Source organism: Echinops telfairi, unplaced genomic scaffold (genome assembly GCF_000313985.2).
Source record: "Echinops telfairi isolate 266 unplaced genomic scaffold, ASM31398v2 ScPeMD7_7458;HRSCAF=8496, whole genome shotgun sequence".
NCBI classification, from domain to species: domain Eukaryota; kingdom Metazoa; phylum Chordata; class Mammalia; order Afrosoricida; family Tenrecidae; genus Echinops; species Echinops telfairi.
Window position 1 is genome coordinate 47909198 of NW_022111358.1, and position 16382 is coordinate 47925579.

The 16382-nt window shown below is 58.9% G+C and overlaps 2 protein-coding genes across 3 annotated transcripts in view; both read left to right on the forward strand.

Annotated features, from left to right (window-relative positions):
* The first annotated feature begins 1007 nt into the window (after positions 1-1007).
* TMC8 (transmembrane channel like 8) lies at positions 1008-7627 on the forward strand. Of its 2 annotated transcripts, none has more exons than XM_004709265.2 (15): positions 1008-1306; positions 1393-1541; positions 1793-1942; positions 2221-2303; positions 2757-2893; positions 3125-3272; positions 3771-3941; positions 4275-4414; positions 5084-5207; positions 5513-5610; positions 5725-5908; positions 6022-6152; positions 6308-6466; positions 6703-6781; positions 7163-7627. In XM_004709265.2, the coding sequence occupies exons 1-15, from the start codon at positions 1152-1154 to the stop codon at positions 7439-7441; spliced, it is 2187 nt and encodes a 728-aa protein (XP_004709322.1). In that variant the 5' UTR covers positions 1008-1151; the 3' UTR covers positions 7442-7627. The 2 variants fall into 2 exon arrangements, with proteins under 2 accessions (XP_004709322.1, XP_045155746.1); XM_045299811.1 differs by having other exon boundaries at positions 1240-1306; positions 6094-6152.
* Positions 7628-11858: 4231 nt separating this feature from the next.
* The window catches only part of CUNH17orf99 (chromosome unknown C17orf99 homolog), a 12122-nt gene continuing 7598 nt past the window's right edge, over positions 11859-16382 (forward strand). Inside the window, exons 1-2 of the mRNA XM_045299514.1 lie at positions 11859-11907; positions 11974-12006. Coding sequence (XP_045155449.1) covers positions 11859-11907; positions 11974-12006 — 82 coding nt within the window. The remainder of the gene's footprint in view (positions 11908-11973; positions 12007-16382) is intronic.

Genomic DNA, 16382 nt, shown 5'->3' on the forward strand with positions numbered 1-16382 from the left:
CCACCACCACCACCCTCACGACCCCCCTGTAAAGAGAGGGGGTCCTGGAGGAAAGGCTGCAGGCGGAGGTCTGAAGGAAAGGGCAAGGGTGGAGGTAACCGCTACTCCGAGGCGGAAGGTTGAGAAATAACGTCCGCGGGCTTCTGCTGTGAGAGGGCCACCCACCATTGTCACAATCGCGTAGAGCCACCGGGAAGGAGCGACCGGCTGCAGACAGATAAGGAGCGGGTTCCTGCCATCTGGCGCTCACGGCCCCGCCCCGTCAGGCCCCTCGGGTCAGGCCCCGGCTCCCGCCAGAAGGGGTGGGGAGGGGGCTCCCGCCTCGCCGCCCCAGCACTGCTGGGCGCCCCTCTGCCCGCCCGCGGGCGCCGTGCAGGGGTGCCGGGGCCGCGCCGCCGCGGGCAGGGCTCCACCGCAAGCTCCCACCTGCGCTGGGCGCCCCGAGGGCCGCAGGAAGTGCCGCCGCCAAGGGCCCCGCAGGTTTCGAGCAGAGGAAACTGGGGTGGGGGGCCGGGGTTCCTGTCATGTGACACCTCCTCCCTCCCCGTCGGCACCCTCGCAGCCCCGCGCGGCGTGGCGGGAACGGGCCCGAGGAGGGGCCGGCTGCAGGGGCTCCCTGGGCGGGTGAGCGGCTGCAGGGCGTGGGGCGCGGGGGGCATGAGGGAAGAAGGCGGAAGAGGGGGTTGGGGATGGAGGGACTGCCGGCGCGGGACGCCGCCACCACTTCCCGGAACTGGAGCTGCAGCGACTCGCTTCATCTGGAGCCCCTGGGAGGACCCAAGGCGGCCCCTGCCAGGGGACCGGACTGAGCACGCAGCGGACGGGGTCCCGGCCCCTGCAGCGCTCACACTCTGGGCTGTGGGTTTGAGACAAAGCGGTCGTCTCATGGGCTGAGCGCGTGGGGAGCGGGGGAGGGTCTCTCCCCTACGAGTGACCTGGGGATTGTGGGCTGCCGACACAGGTGAGGGAGGGTCCAAGGAAAGGAGCAGGCGACCCGGGCCTGGGCTTTGAACGTGGCGCCCCGAGTCTTCGTCTGTCACCCTCTCTCCCCATTTCACGGTGGGGAGCCTGTGGCTCTGAGCCCTTCAGTGAGACACAGTAGGACCCGTCCCCTTCGTTTCTGACCAGGTCCCGGCGGCTCAGACTCCGCGATGCAACGGCGAGGGTTGGCAGCGTCTGGGCAGCCCCCCGGGGAGCCTGGGCCTGGCTCCGCGGAGTTGTGGGAGCAGGAGATGGAGCGGCTGTGCGCCTCCAGGGTGCCGGTGCGCGCCCTACCCTACCCCATGGAGGACAAGCGCGTCATCTGGTGGGTGCCAGGCCGCAGGGTGACGACCCCAGTGGCACGGTGGGTGGGTGACACTGGGCGCCCTGTCACTACCACCTCTCTGGCAGGTGGCTGCGAGTTCCAGACGGGGAGCAGCCCTCGTGCTGGGAGCGGTGGCTGCGCAAGCGACAGATGGAGAGACGACGCCTCCGGGACTCCGTGCAACGGCTGGCCCGAGGCTTCGGGCTCTGGGAGGCGGCTCTCTACGAAATCGGGGGTAGGACCCGCTCCCACGACCCTCCCTAGAAGGAGGGCATCCTGTCACCTGCCCTTGACCCCCTCCTTTCCATCCATCCAACCTCCCTTCCGGCACTTCAGTCTACCGATGAGTGGACGACAGCACCTCCTAGTGGCCGTCCTCAGTACTGCTCCAATGACCCCGGCTGCGGACGTTCCCTTTGGAGGACGCAGGGGTCAGCCTGGGGCCTGACTCGGTGCTTCCCTGGCCACCCTGCTGCCCTCCCCTAGGCCTCTTTGGCACCGGCATCCAGTCCTACTTCACCTTCCTGCGCTTCCTGCTGCTGCTCAACCTGTTGACCTTCCTGCTGACCGCCAGCTTTGTGCTGCTCCCCCTGGTCTGGCTACATCCCCCTGTCCCCGGGCCAGCTCTGAACCTGAGTGAGTGTCCCTGTGTGACTCAGTTGTACGGGGGAGAGGAGAGAGCCCTCAGAGCCCGCCTACCAGTGGGGGTAGCCTAGGGCTCTGAGTTGGGCAGCTGGGTGGGGGAGGCTTAGGGGGTGGTTCACCGGGTCTCCACCCCAGCATCCTTCCTGCGTCCAGTTCTATGACTCTCCTGGGCCCACAGCATACACAGCACAGCCCTCCTGGGGTTGGGATTATGGAGCTAGTGGGGGGGGGGGCGGGCCCTCCCACTGGCCCCTGCTCTTCCCCCACAGCCCTCCAGTGCCCTGGCAGTGACCAGCCCCCAGCTGGCCTTCAGAGATTCCACAACCAATTCTGGAACATCTTGACTGGCAGGGTGAGTGGTTCTGGCCACGGCCCTGGGAGGGTCTGAGGGCCTGGTATTAGTGACTCCCAGTCAGGAAATGCCCACTCTTGCAGGGCCCTTGCAGCTTCTAGTGGACCAGAGGGGGTGGGGGGTGCATGGACACACGTATGGTGGCTCTCAGAGCCCGGCTGGGGTAGCGGGTCACAAGGGACAAGGGTGGGGAGATTGTCCAGGGCACGACTCGTGCCCAGTCCTCCTCTCATCACTGGAAACTATGGTGTGGTGACCAGTATGGCTTCTGGGGTTTGAGTCCTAAGCAGAGTCCTCCAAGCTGTGTTACCTTGGGAAAGCTGCCGAACCTCTCTGAGCCTCCGTCAAAGGGGCACTCTTTCTAGCTGATGGTGGGAGGCGGTGAGCTAATATTAACACAGAAGCACGCAGAGCAGAGCCTGTCCACAGCTCATGGCCAGCTCTGGTCCGCAGGCCTTCAACAATACCTACCTCTTCTATGGGGCCTACCGTGCGGGGCCTGAGACCAGTTCAGCATACAGTGTCCGCCTGGCCTACCTGCTCAGCCCGCTCTTCTGCCTGCTCCTCTGCTTCTGTGGGACCCTGAGGCGGTGAGAGCAAAGCCCGGTCTTCCCCTTCCTGGGGTCCTACCTGGTCACCCCGTCCTAGGCAGGGTGCCCCCAAGTTGACAGGAAGTTCCGTGGAGGTCCTGTTCATCGGGAGCTCTGGGGTCTGAATTCTGCAGACCTCAGGAGGAGAGCCTACTGTCCCTGTATCACCAGCTCCCCGCCAAGGACTCCTGGGGCTCCTCCCCAGGGACCCCTGACCTCTCCTCCCTGCAGGATGGTGAAGGGGCTGCCACAGAAGCCGTTCCTGGGCAGGGGCCACAGGAGGGCGCTCAGCACCAAGGTCTTCTCCTCCTGGGACTTCTGCATCCACGTGCCTGAGGCCGCCTTCCTCAAGAAACGTGAAATCAGCAAGGAGTTCAAGGTGTGTGAGCAAGTCAGTCTGAGAGTACGTGTCTGCATTTATGCATGTGTGAATACGTGAGTGTAGGAATGGGTGAGTGTGCACTTGTGGGCATGTGGATGCATGAATGCAAGCGAGCGAGTTTGCACCAATGAGTGGGAGTGGGCACATGGGCATGTGAGTGTGTGTAGGCGTGTGTACACATGTGTAAGTGAAATGACTGAGTGTGATGAAGGGGTGAGTGTGAGAGGGCATGAAGAGGCAGTGCATGTGAACACGGCTACATGAATGAATGTTGTATGAATAAGTGAGTATATGTAAGTCTGAAATTGTGTGAATCAGTGTGAGCATGAGAATAGGGACATGACTAGTGAATATAGGAGTGTGAGAATGAGCTGGTGTATTTGAATAGGGATGTTATTGGTGTTGTGCGTGGGAGTGTGTGTGACGGTGTATGGGTGGGAAAGGGTGGGAGTGAGTGGGGTGAATGCTGCTGGCCTAAGCCCTCCCCCACGACAGGTGGAGCTGGAGGAGCAGCAGAGATTCGAACAGGTGCAGCAGCAGACCGGGGCCCAGAGGGCCTACCACCTGCTCACCTACCTGCGGGTCAACCTTCTCATTGGGCTTTTGGTGGCCGGGGCCATCAGTGCCATCTTCTGGGCCACCAAGTACTCGCAGGACAACAAGGAGGTACTGCCCACTCTGTTCCCTTCCTGCAGCCCCACACCACCCTGAGGGCAAGCTGGGGGTCCCAGTCAAAGACGGTTGTGCTGCCACTGGGACCCCTGGCCCACGCACACACTCCAGACACACTCATAGCCATGGTCACTCCCACTCACTTGTTCACACCCAGCCTCATACAAGCTCACACACTCACTTCATACCCACCCGTGATGACACTCACTGTTCACACCCAGCCTCACACCCGTGATCGCACACTCTCCTATTCATGCTCATCCCTCACACTCAATCACTTGTTCACACACACCCTCACCCCACCTTCCTTCCCTGTGTCTTCTGCAGGAGGAGCTGTTTCTACTGCTTCAGTACCTGCCCCCTGGGGTCATCGCCATGGTCAACTTCCTGGGCCCCCTGCTCTTTGTGTTTCTAGTCCAGCTGGAGAACTTGCCCCCCAACACAGAGGTCAATGTCATCCTCATCTGGTCAGTCAGTGCCGCCCTAGGAGGGGGGGCAGGGGCAGGACTGGTGATGTGTGAGGAGGAGTGTGTACCCAGGGTTCCCCCTGAGCTGGGAAACTCCTATCATTCAGCTCCAGACCTGAGGCAAGGCAGGCAAACTCTTCTAGAACACGGGCCTGGGGCAGGAGCGGCCTCCAAAGAGGACTCCCTGGGTGGTCCAGTTCTGTACTGAGAGCAGCACCTCACCCCTTACCCAGAGGGCCCAGCTGTGCCTTCACTAGGCGCTCCAGACAGGTCAGAGGTCACCATGGGGTGCACAGGGCGGGGCAGGGTGAGTGCAGATGTTAACTGGCAGTAAGGGACCAGGGGTATCATGATCTCACGTCATCATCATCGTCGTCGATAAGTTGCATAAAAGCACATGCCTTTCTGGCTAATGGCTGCCAGTCCTGAGTCATGGGACCCCTCAGTGCAGAATAGAACCGCCCCCAGGATTTTGAGGGCTATGATCTCTCCCTACCTGTGAGCCTGTGGGTCTCCAAGAGGGGGATAGGGGGAGGCCAGTTGGCCCAGCCAGTATCTTCTAAGTTTGATGGAGGAACAGGAAACTTGGGAGGCCAGGGTCCTGGGGTATAGACTTTGGGAGCCTTGGCAGAGAGGGCAGACGGGCTGACGGCGGCCGCCCACCTCCAGGTGTGTGGTGCTGAAGCTGACCAGCCTGGGCATGTTCTCCTTCTCGCTGGGCCAGACCGTGCTGTGCTTGGGCCGCAACACAACAAGCTGCGAGTCCTACAGCTACAACGCCTGTGACTACCAGGTGGCCAGCAGCTGGCTCCGCTGGGGCCCTACCCTTGTCCCTCTCCATCTCTCATTGTCCCACCTGGGTCAGCTGCAGGCCCAGCTGCCCCACAGAGTACCTCGGGGGGTGGGGTGGGGGGGGTACTGTCCATCTCTCAGTAGCTGTGGGGGCAGCAGCCCTGCTCCAGACCTTCTTGTTCTCTGGGAAGCCCCCCAGGGGGTGGGGAAGGGAAGGCCTGCACCATCAGTGGTGATTGACTCCTCCTCCTTTGCTCCCTTCTGTTCCACGCCCCCCATCCCACCCATCACCCACCCCCACCCCAGTGCTGGGAGAATTCCGTGGGGGAGGAATTCTACAAACTCAGCATCTTCAACTTCCTCCTCATGGTGGCATTCACCTTCCTGGTCACCCTGCCTCGCAGGTAACCCGGGTGGGGGTGGGGGTGGGAGCCCTGGGCACAAGGGCACATGGCATGTTTCAGGAGCCACAGCCAAGGCTTAGGTGGTCCACATACCCCCGGACTTTCCCTCCATAGACTGCTGGTAGATCGGCTCTCTGGCCAGTTTTGGGCCTGGCTGGACCGGGAGGAGTTCTTGGTCCCCAAGAATGTGCTGGACATCGTGGCAGGGCAGACAGTCACCTGGATGGGCCTCTTCTACTGCCCGCTGCTGCCCCTGCTCAACACCATCTTCATCTTCCTCACCTTCTACATTAAGAAGGTGAGCATTGGGGGCAGCAGGGTCTGGGAGGGAGCTTGATGGGGCACAGGGGTCAGTCGGTACCCACATCTCTGGCTTGGAGTCTTCATGGCCTCCCTGCTCCTCCCGTCCAGTACACTCTCCTGAAGAATTCCAGGACGTCCCCGCGTCTCTTCCGTGCCTCGAGCTCCACTTTCTTCTTCCAGCTGGTCCTCCTCCTGGGCCTGCTCCTGGCTGTGCTGCCCCTGGGCTATGTGGTCACCAGGTGAGGGCAGGCGTAGGATGGGAGGGAGGAGTACTCAGTGTGATTGCTGGGGTGGGGTGGGGGGTCTGGGATGGGAGAGAGGAGCACTGAGTGCGGTGGGCAGAGCAAGTTCCTGCCCTGATGCCCAGCTTCCCTCCGCTTGGTCCCCTACCCAGCATCCATTCTTCCTGGGACTGCGGCCTCTTCGGCGCCTACTCGGCCCCCTGGCAGGTGGTCCCGGAGCTGGTGGCCCTTCACCTCCCCCTGGTCGGCCAGCGCACACTCCACTACCTCAGCTCCAATGCCTTCAGCTTCCCGCTCCTCCTCCTGCTCAGGTGCCTGCCAGGGAACAGGGGGCCTCCTGTCTGGAGGTGCAGGTCCACCCTCTAGGGGTAGCCTCCCGGGGGGCCCGATGAGTGCTGTGGCGTTCCGCTGCTCTGCTGAGGGGTGGGAAGGTCCTGGGAGAAAGGAAACCGGGCCCTTTGGGGTCTGACTACCAGGGGGCGGGGCGGGAAGGAAGGAGGGCGCCTGTGATCCGTTGTATGACCTTCGCTCCCATGTCTGCCCCAAGCCTTGTCCTGACAGCGTGCGTCTCCCAGGCCAAAGCCAACGCCCAGGCCATCCAGGAGCTCCGGAAGCAGCTGTTGTGGGTGAGCGTCCATGGGCGGGGCGGAACTTCCTATGAGGCGTGGTCTCAGTGTGGAGGCGTGGTCTGGAGGGAGGAGCTTGACGCTGAGCCCTGGGGGTGGGGCCTGTGGGCGGGGGCGGGACTGATGACAGGGCACGGCTTGGGGGAGTGGTGTGGGGGGGGGAGTGGATGAAAATTTGCATGCGCTGCGCCAGCACAAATATGGGCGTGGCCTCAAGATGCCACTCCGTGGATATGGTTTTGGAGTGACTGAGGCGGGCCTGGGGGGGCGGGGGGAGGACAAACCTCAGCTAATGGGAGGGGTCTCTTCCGGGGGGGCGGGGCCTCGGCCTATCCCTGAGCCTCAATCCAACTCTCAAGGCGCATGCTTGCTCCCCTGCAGCAAGTCAAGGATAAGTGGCATCTGGTGGAGGACCTGTCAAGGCTGCTCTCCAAGTCAGGTCCCATCGACTCTCCAGAGCCCGAGTCCCCTCGTCCCCGAGCCTCGCGCCCGCGCTCCTTCTGCCCTGGATTCCCGTGCCCAGGTTCCCCGGGCCCCAGGTCCCCCTGGCTGGGATCCTCCCTCGGACATCCAGCAGGGATGCATTCTCACAGCCCTGGACCACACGGAAGTCCCGTTCCAGTCTGCAGATTCCGCTATCCCAGCACCGTGGAGCCGTAGCCAAGAGCCTGCCGCCGCCTGGACCCACACTCCGGGCCGCTGGGGACCACCTCCAGGCCTGGGTCTGTGGCCTGGTCCCTGCTGAGGTGCATACTCACTCTGGAGCTGCCCAGAAGAAATAAGGACTTCAATTTGCTTCTGTCTATCTTCAATTAAGGCATCTATTTTTTGTGCGAATGTTTTACAATGTAGCGATAGAGTTGGCCGTGAATGCATTTTATTTTTAACTACAAGGGAAGTTAAGAGACCTCCACTTGGGGAAGGAGCCCCTTGGAGCTTTGGTGACCAACCGGCTCCTGGAAAGGTCAGGGCTTGGAAAACACTGGGGACAGTTTTTTTCTGCACAATAGCTTCGAGCCCACTCCCAGGCAACCATGCCGACCACCATTACCTGTGGGAGGGGTCCCTCCCCCGATTTAATTCCCCCAACCTCCTGGTTGTGTAGTAGGCTATATGTTGGGCTACTAAGCACAAGGTTAGCAGTTCGAAACCACCAGCCATTCCTCAGAAGAAAGATGAGGCTTTCTACTCCCATAAAGAGTTACAGTCTCAGAATCCCACCCAGCAGTGAGTTAGCCTCCTGTGGTACCTTCTCTGCTACCAATTGCCATCTAGTGGACTCTGAACCCTGATGGCCAGGACAGCACAGGTACCCAGTGCAGGGCTCGGCACCACCGTCGTGGGCGAGCCCCAGTGTATGGCGGCATCGGCTGGGTGTCTCTAACCCGGGGTACTTTGTAGCATCACATCAGAGCATCTTGGCTCATTTTCAGAAGTAGCTCACCAGGCCTTTCTTCCTCATCTTCGTCTGGAGAACTACAGAACCTACGTGCCTTGGTTGCATTTGAAACTCGGTGGCACAGCTTTAGCCTTCACTGCAACACACCACAATGGGACGCACCACACACACGATGGACAGGTGTGGGGGGAGCCCTACTTTAATATGAGGAAATTGGTCCCCCTGGAAGGTTGGAAGGCTAAGTGGTGGACCTAGGATTTCAGGGTCTGGAAGAACATAGCTGGGGTTTTGAACTCCGTGTTCCCTGTCTGGACTCCTCCCCCGCCGCCCTTATCAACAGAGCCGGGCCACTCACCTCCCGATGGGCAGCTGCTGGTAAATCTGCGCTGCAGGGACAGTGTGTGCATTTTGGTGGGAGTGGGGTACCCTCACCAGGGGGGGAGACACGGCACTCAAGGCCAAAAGGAGAGGCCTGGAGGTGGCTGCAGCGGCCACCTGATTTCCAAGCTGAGCAGGAGCCCTTGCCAAACTGCCTGCCTGTGCCTTTAAATCTGGTTCACAGACTGGCACCACTCCCGGAAACCTCCAGAAGCTGCACCACTCAGCTATGCCACCACGATGGGTGCAGCCAGGCACCCGGATGTTTTTAGGTCATTTTCCCAGGCAGCCCGGTTGAAGAACTGTCTGTGGGGAGGCCAGGCAGCACCCCAGGGTGCCTTTGGGAAACTGCAATCCCTCCAGGGACCAGGTCCTGGGGGCATGAGGCGGATCTGCTAGCCACCTTGGTCTGGGGGCCCAGGACTGCTTCATCTAGCCATCAAAGACCCAGCTAGCTCAAGCTTCCATCGCTGTCCTTGCCGGTCCCTAGCAGACAGTGACCAAGTGCTACTCTGAGCAGGGCCCTGTGAGGGACACAGAGTGCCCCAGCCTGGCCCCTGAACCTCAGCCTCAGGCTCACCTGGCCACAGCCACCCCCACCCTGCAGCCCTTTGCTGGCTCCTTAGTCCGCTTCAGTCCTCAGCTCCCCCCGCCCCTCAAACGCCTTTAAGCTGAAGGGAGAACAGACCATTTGGAAGGGACATTGCTGGTACATGAAGAGAAAGGGCTCTCATTCCCACTCAGAATAGACCCGTCGTTAATGAGCTGTCAGGGGGACCCAGCTCACTGCCATCCAGTCGATCGACTCCTAGCTACTGCCCCAGGGGGGTTCTGAGACAGTGACTCTTCATGGGAGTAGAAAGCTTTGTCTCTCTCCCTCAGAATAGCTGGTGGGTTTGAACCACTAACCTTGTGGTTAGCAGCCCAACTCATAGTAACCGAGGGAGTGTCTTCCTTAAACCCCTCTCTCTTGAGATAGAAAGGAGTCAACTGAGCAGGCCAGCAGAACGGGGGGAGGAAGGGGCCATCAAAGACCCAGCTAGCTCAAGTTTCCATCGCCACAGGGAGTTCACCTAGGAGGGCAGAAACCAAAGCTCAAGAGAGCCCAAGACCTCCCCCAGAGGGGGCACATGCCCCTGGAGCTGGTGACATGTGCTCAAAACTGTGAGAAAATCCAGATGTGTTTGTGAAAGCCACCCCCTTGTGGTACTTGGGTGAGAGCTGCACTGGAGCACTAAGATGGGAGAAGTGAGCGGCACAGAGCGGGGCACTGAGTCGATTCCCAGCTTGGGCGTCAGGAGTGGGAGTGGGAAGTGACAGAGCTGGCTTGAGCCCCTGGCAAGCAAGGGGACACTCTGCTGCTGGTAGACTGCACACAGACTTCTGAGGCCTCCGCTGGGCCTCCTGAGAAGCACCAAGTAGGGGTCCTGAGTCAGGCTTCCGTCCGTGGGCACCAGGGTAGGAGTGAGAGGTGTGGCAGAAACACCTGACCGCCTCTACCACGACGAGGAGAGAGCCAGCATCAGCCTGAATGGATGCCTAAGAGGCGGAGGTCAGATATACAGCTCCATCCTCCAAGCCTTTACCAACTCTGACCCCCACTGTCCCTCCCACAGGACTCTTCCTCTAGGCTACATTCCATCATTTGTTCCAGTGGCCACACTAATGACAACAGGGCTTACTAAGTAGCAGGGTACAGTTCAGGATCAGAAACAACTCAGGACACAGTTCTTTAGTCAGTAGGGCTTCTTCTCATCCATGCCTGCAGCCCCATAGCCCCTCCGCCTCTAGCCTATTTAAACAACTGTTTCAAAGTTCTTTAGCTCCACCAGTAAGTGCCCAGAGGCTCCCTACTCCACCAGCAAGTCTGCCTGAAGGCACCCAACTGGCTTGCTCCATAGGTGCAGCAACTCTGGCTGGTCTCAGGTTTCTGTGCTGCTCATGTCTCTCCAAAGCCCCCACCCCATCCCCCACCATCTCTTTTTCACTCCTTGGTCAAGAAGATTCTCAATACAGCCATCCTGAGGCCAAAGGACATGTTCCACTCCTGGCTCTCCTTTCTTGGTGGTCCTGAGGCCTCTCTGTCTCTGGGATGGCTCACTTTAACCCCAGTGGGATGGCACTACTGACCAATCTCCTCAGTAGTGTTCCTGCACCTTATTTGCATGGTCCCACCCAGAAAGGGTACAGTGCACCTGGTTTACATTATTAGCAAACCATCCAGTCCCCTTGGTGGGCCACAACACTTCATTTGCATAATCTCACACCATCAAGTAGAGTGCGGGAGGAGTAAAGGCTGTGTGGCTAGACAGGCCACAGTATGGCCTTTACTACACCTGCACCGAGGTGGGGGGTGGCTGAGAGGCAAGTCCACCAGGGAGAAGGCAACCCCAATTGGAAGCAGGTAGTTACCTAGGGGGTGGGAACATTTTCCTAATAAGTGACTCCTGCACAGGGTAACTGAGGTTGGCCAGAGACAGCTGGCTGGTACAGTAGTCACCTGGCCTGGGCATGAGGAGCCAGGCTGCTCAAATGCCCATCCTGGGACAAGCAGGGGCCAGGGCCCACTCCCTCTGCTTCCTGCTCTGGTACTCTGAGGGTCAGTTCCCCCCCTGGCCCCCTGCCCCATAGCTCCTGCCCGTTCTGGGGTTTCTGGGCTGTGAGCGGCCTCGCTTACACCCTTCTCCCCAGACCTAGTTAGCATGGCTTCAGGCCACCAGACAGGCTATGGTGTGTCTGGGAGTCCTGCTGTTCCAGACTGGCCTTAGGCCCAGGTCCTGGAGCGGTCTCACCAAACAGGCTGTGACACGGATGGCTGTGATGTGTCCAGGTGTCCTGTTGCCCTGAACTGGCCTGTGGTCCAGGTCTTGGAGTGGGGAAACTGGAGGAGCCAGGGGAGGAGTGGTGCCCTGGGCTCAGCCCAGGAGCAGAGGCCTGGCCTCTCTGTCTCTGGGTTATCTCCCAGTAGCAGACACCATCCTGGGGGCCCCAGCACCTAGGGGCCCCAACAGGCAAGAAGCCGGGAGCTGGGAAGCCCCGGGGAGCCTGAGCAGTGGCCATACCAGCAGGACCATGAGGCTCCTTCTCTTGTGCAGTTTGGCCACGCTTGGTGAGCCTGGGAGGGTGGGGAGGGACTGCTGCAGGACTTTGAGGAGGTGGGCTTAGGGGAGGGGATGCTAGGAGTCACAAGAGAGTGGGTGCTGACGTCCCAGGCAGATGTGGACTGTAGCCTTGCACTTGGGGCTTGTTTCTGCCCAGCCTCTCTGAGTCACTACGTACTCATCTGGAAAATGGGCCCAAATGCCCAACATCATGGGGCTTGGCTGTAAAATGCTGGTGGAGGTCTGGGGTCGGTTGGGGTGCTCTCTGGGCTGTCTACAGGCCCCCCTCTCTTACCAGCCCCCCTCTCCTACAGCCACCAGCAGCTTCTCCAATGACGAGGGAGAGGGTGAGTAAGCCGGAAGGTGGGGGGTGGGGGTCCTGATGTCAGAGCCCCTCCCTGCACAGGCTTTGCCTGGGGAGGAGGCTGAAGAAGGGGGGCAGGGGGGTAGTCCTGGTGTCAGGCAATCCCCACTTCTGGAACTGACCTGAAACCCTGCAGGGCCCTGGGGGAGGGGGACAAATCTATAAATGGTGGCGGGTAGGGGAGCGGAGGAGGGCAGGTCCTGCCTAGGTGGGGCCCTGATCTGCCCTGTCTGGAGGGTGTGGTCACAGAGGAGGAGGGCAGTGAGGGGAGGGAAGGTGAAGGTCGCCTTAAAAGATTCACTGCCATGGAGTCCATTACAACTCAAAGCGATCCAACAGAACCTCCCCTGTGGGTTTCCCAAACGGTAATGCCTTAGGGGAGTAGAAAGCCCCGGGCTCTCCCGCAGAGCAGCCGCTGGCCCTGTGGTTCACAACCCAAAGCATTAGGGGACAGGGAACCTCGAGGCTGCGCTGCTGGACGCGGCCGCAAGAGGGCGCGAGGGGCGGCGCTCCCTCCGCTTCTGTCCCCGCCCTTCTCTGAGCCCCACATGCATCCCTCCAGGTGACCGTGAGCGGTCCCTGCTCCTGTCCAGGACCTCCTCCTCCGCCTGGCCCCATCCCGGCCAGACCCCTTCCCAGGCCTCCACCCTCTATTCCGCTGAAAGGAGAGGGACGGGCCCTGGTGACGCAGTTTCACTGAAAGACGCACCGCCTGAACTCTCATTTCCTCATTCGCTTTAAAAATAAGCCCGCTTGGTGTGGGGGGCGGGCAGTGTCTGGCAGCTCTGCTAAAGAAACCCCCTGAGACCAGCCGATCAGTCATTCACTCACTCAAGGGATTCATTTAAGGAGAGCTCCCCCCACCCAGGGGACCCCAGGTGCAGAGGGAAGAGTAGTCCTTGTCCCCACGAGTGTGGTGGGGGCAGCGACCTAGGCGGGCAGGGCCTCGCGGGCCGAAACCCAGCGCTCCGCTCTGGCCCGAGGTTATGGTTGGAAGGAGCCTCTTGGCGCCTAGGAAGAAAGGGCTGGTGATCTGCTTTTGAAACCAAAGGAGTCCACTGCTTCCCCGCGGGTGCCGACTCCCGGGCGCCCCACTGGACACGGAGTGTCCGTGGCTGCCCATGGGCGTGGCAGCAAACAGCCTCCTCTTTCTCTCCAGGCTGTAGGCTTTGAACTGCTGATCTTTTAGTGAGCAGCTGAAAGCTCACCCACACCCTTCAAAACCCTGTGGGAGTCCTACTCTGCCTGCGCTCAGACTGTGACCAGTGGGCGAGGGAGAAAACCCTGGGGTGGGTGTGGGTGTGCAGAGGGAGGGTGAAGCCTGGGAAGTCACTGAAGAGGGGGGCATCAAGCAAAGTCTCAAAAGGGGTGACAGAAGCAGGCCAAGCCTGCCAGATCGGCCTAAGTTGTTCTAGTGGGAAAGCAACAACCCAAACCCCATGTCACCGCCACGGCGTTGATTCTGGCTCCCAGGGACCCCATCCACATATGTTTCACCCCAAACCCAAACTCACTGCCCTGAGTGGACGCCGACTCACAGAGACCCTGCAGGTTAGGGTAGAGCTGGTCCTTGAGTTTCCAAGATAGGCACTCTTGACGGGAGTAGAAAGTCTCGTCTTTCCTCCTCTGAGTAGTTGATGGTTTCGAACTGCTGACCTCTTGGTAGCCACTACAACACAGAGTTCCCAATGTACTTTATAACTTAAAAAACTCAGTGCCACCGAGTCAATTCTGACTCACGGCAACCCTGTAGGATGGGGTAAAAACTGCCCCTGTGGGTTTCTGGACATCTTTATGGGAGTAGACTGCCTCACCTTTTTTCTGAATGTACCTTAAAGAGACTCGTTTATTAAGCTTTAAACGGAACAGACACTGCATCCACCTGAGGGAGCATGCTCTCAGGCCATCCTGGCATCTGAGCTGGCACCGCCAGGCAGGGCGTGGAGGGCATGGTGCTGTCAAGGGCGCATGTGCGGCCGCAGATCTGTACCTTGGTGTTACCAGTGGGACCACAGAAGCAGGAGAGGGGCCACGACGCAGTAAGAACCCGAGTACTCATGGAAAAGCGTCAAGATGGGTTCCAGGGCCTCCCACCAAGGCCGCCAGGGGGAGACCCATTACCATGTGCCATCGAGTTGGTTCCGACCCATAGTGACCCTGTGCACAACGGAGGGCAGCACTGCCCATCCTCGCAATGGCTGTGGGCGGAGCCCGTGGTGGCAGCCACTGTGTCCGTCCATCTCCTTGAGGCCTTCCTGTTTGTCTGCTGGGCACCGCTGTTTGCACACCAGCGGCCGGCCGCAGACCATGCGGGGAGATGGGAATGACCAAGGGCCGGCTTTCTTTTAATTTTTCTAGGTGGGGGCCACTTCCCTTCTCAAAGGGAGCTCACCACACGCACGCAGGAGAGATAGAGGGGGGGAGTGCGCGCCTGGCTGCGCTGTGCGCTAAACATGAGGCTGCTGAAGGGTTCAACCCTACCCATCACTCCTCACGTCCCGGGAGAAAGATGAGGCTGTCTGAGCACCCAGAAAGACACACTGACCATCTTAGGGACCCTAAGGAATAGGTCTACTCTGCCCTAGCGGGGTTACTATGATTTAGAAAAAAATAGTATGAATCAGAATGGACTTGATCTGTGTGTGTGTGTGTGTGTGTGTGTGTGTGTGTGTGTGTGTGTTTCCTAGACCAGGGGCTCATCTCCCTGCACTGTACTGGGTCACTCTGAGTCAGAATCAACTCGATACCAGTAGGTTTGGTTTATATATGTACATGCATCTATATGTACACGCAGGTATATTGTGTGTGTATATGTGTGTATATGTGTCTATATATATCAGCTTCAAAAAGTTTGTGGGAAAATGTCATTATCCTTCAATGACATTTTTCTATGAGTTTTTAGAAGCTCCTTGATGTGTTTGTGCACATATGTACGTGTGCATGTGTGTCTTATGTATGTGTATGTGTGTGTGCATGTAATCACATTTTGACCCTGGGTCCCCATTTCCCCCTTGTGGAGGCAGGGTTCTGACCCCAAAGACCCTTTGGGGCAGGAAGAGACCTCAAGGTGGGCAGCATTCATTGGCTGCTTGATAATAAACAAACAAACAAGCAAACAATTGAACGCACTGCCATCCAGTTGGTGCTGACTCACAGCGGCCCCAAGACTGTAGCTGTGGGTTCCCAAGACTGTAGCTGTTCACTGGAGAAGAAAACCCAGTCTTTCTCCTGAGAAGCTGCTAGTGGTTTTGAACTGCTGACACTGTGGATCGCAGCCCTACACATCAGCACTACACCACCAGGCTCCTTAGGGCCCCTTAGAGGACAGAGTAAAACGATGTGGGCTTTATAGTAAACCCTGTGGATTTCTGAGACTATAAGAGACTATAACTCTTTAGGGGAGTGGAGTGGAAAGACTCATCTTTCTTCCAAGGAACAGCTGGTGGCTTTGAACTGCCGGCCTTGTGGGGAGCAACCCTCCGCATAATCACTGCACCAACAGGTCTCCTGGAATTCGTGCAGCAGTCTACAAATGCTGCTCCAACCATACACACCGCTTCATAGTCTTCAAATCAAAAGATTCTGTATGAAAACCTGTTTGTTTTGGCTTAATAACTGTTTTTCTTCAAGAGGGAAGCAGGGCCATCGGGGAGGTGGAGCGAGGAGGAGACAGTCGGCAGCAGTGGCCCTGGGCCTGTAGCCTGGCTGGGCTGTTTGGCTGTGAATTGTCTTCTGCCCCATGGGGTCTCTTGGGGACCTCATGCACTACAGAAGGAAGTGTGGTCTGGCCCATGGCGCTGGTGGGACTTGGGCACTCACCATCCATAGGGGTTGTAACTGAGGACCTGGGCAGAAGGGCAGGGATGGGCAATGCTGGCGCAGTGGTTGAAGTGCCCCACTGTGAACAGGTCCAAACCCACAAGCCACTCTGGAGAAGTTGAGGCCATCTGCCTCTGTAAAAAAGTCATGCCCGAGGGTCCCCATGACTCAGAATTGACTTTGATGGCAGTGGCGTTCCCCTCCCAAACCAGGGGCTCGCTCACCTTCCCTGCACTGTCTGTGGACATGGCTTGTTACCACCTGTGGGGCCGTTTCTCTTTCCATCGAATAGTACCTTAACTCTCTGGTGATCATTGACCCACCTAAAAACTGGGGGTTCTAGAACTATGAAGGAGGAGCTAAGTAGCACAGTGGATTATGTGTTGGGCTGCTAACTGCAGGGTCAACAGTTCAAAACCACCAGCCACGCCACAGGAGGAAGACCGGGGTTCTACTCCCATAAAGAGTTATATTCTTTCCTTGTGGGGAGGGAGCATTAGAGCTGATTGCGATGATGTACATGAAACTTTTTTAAAAAGC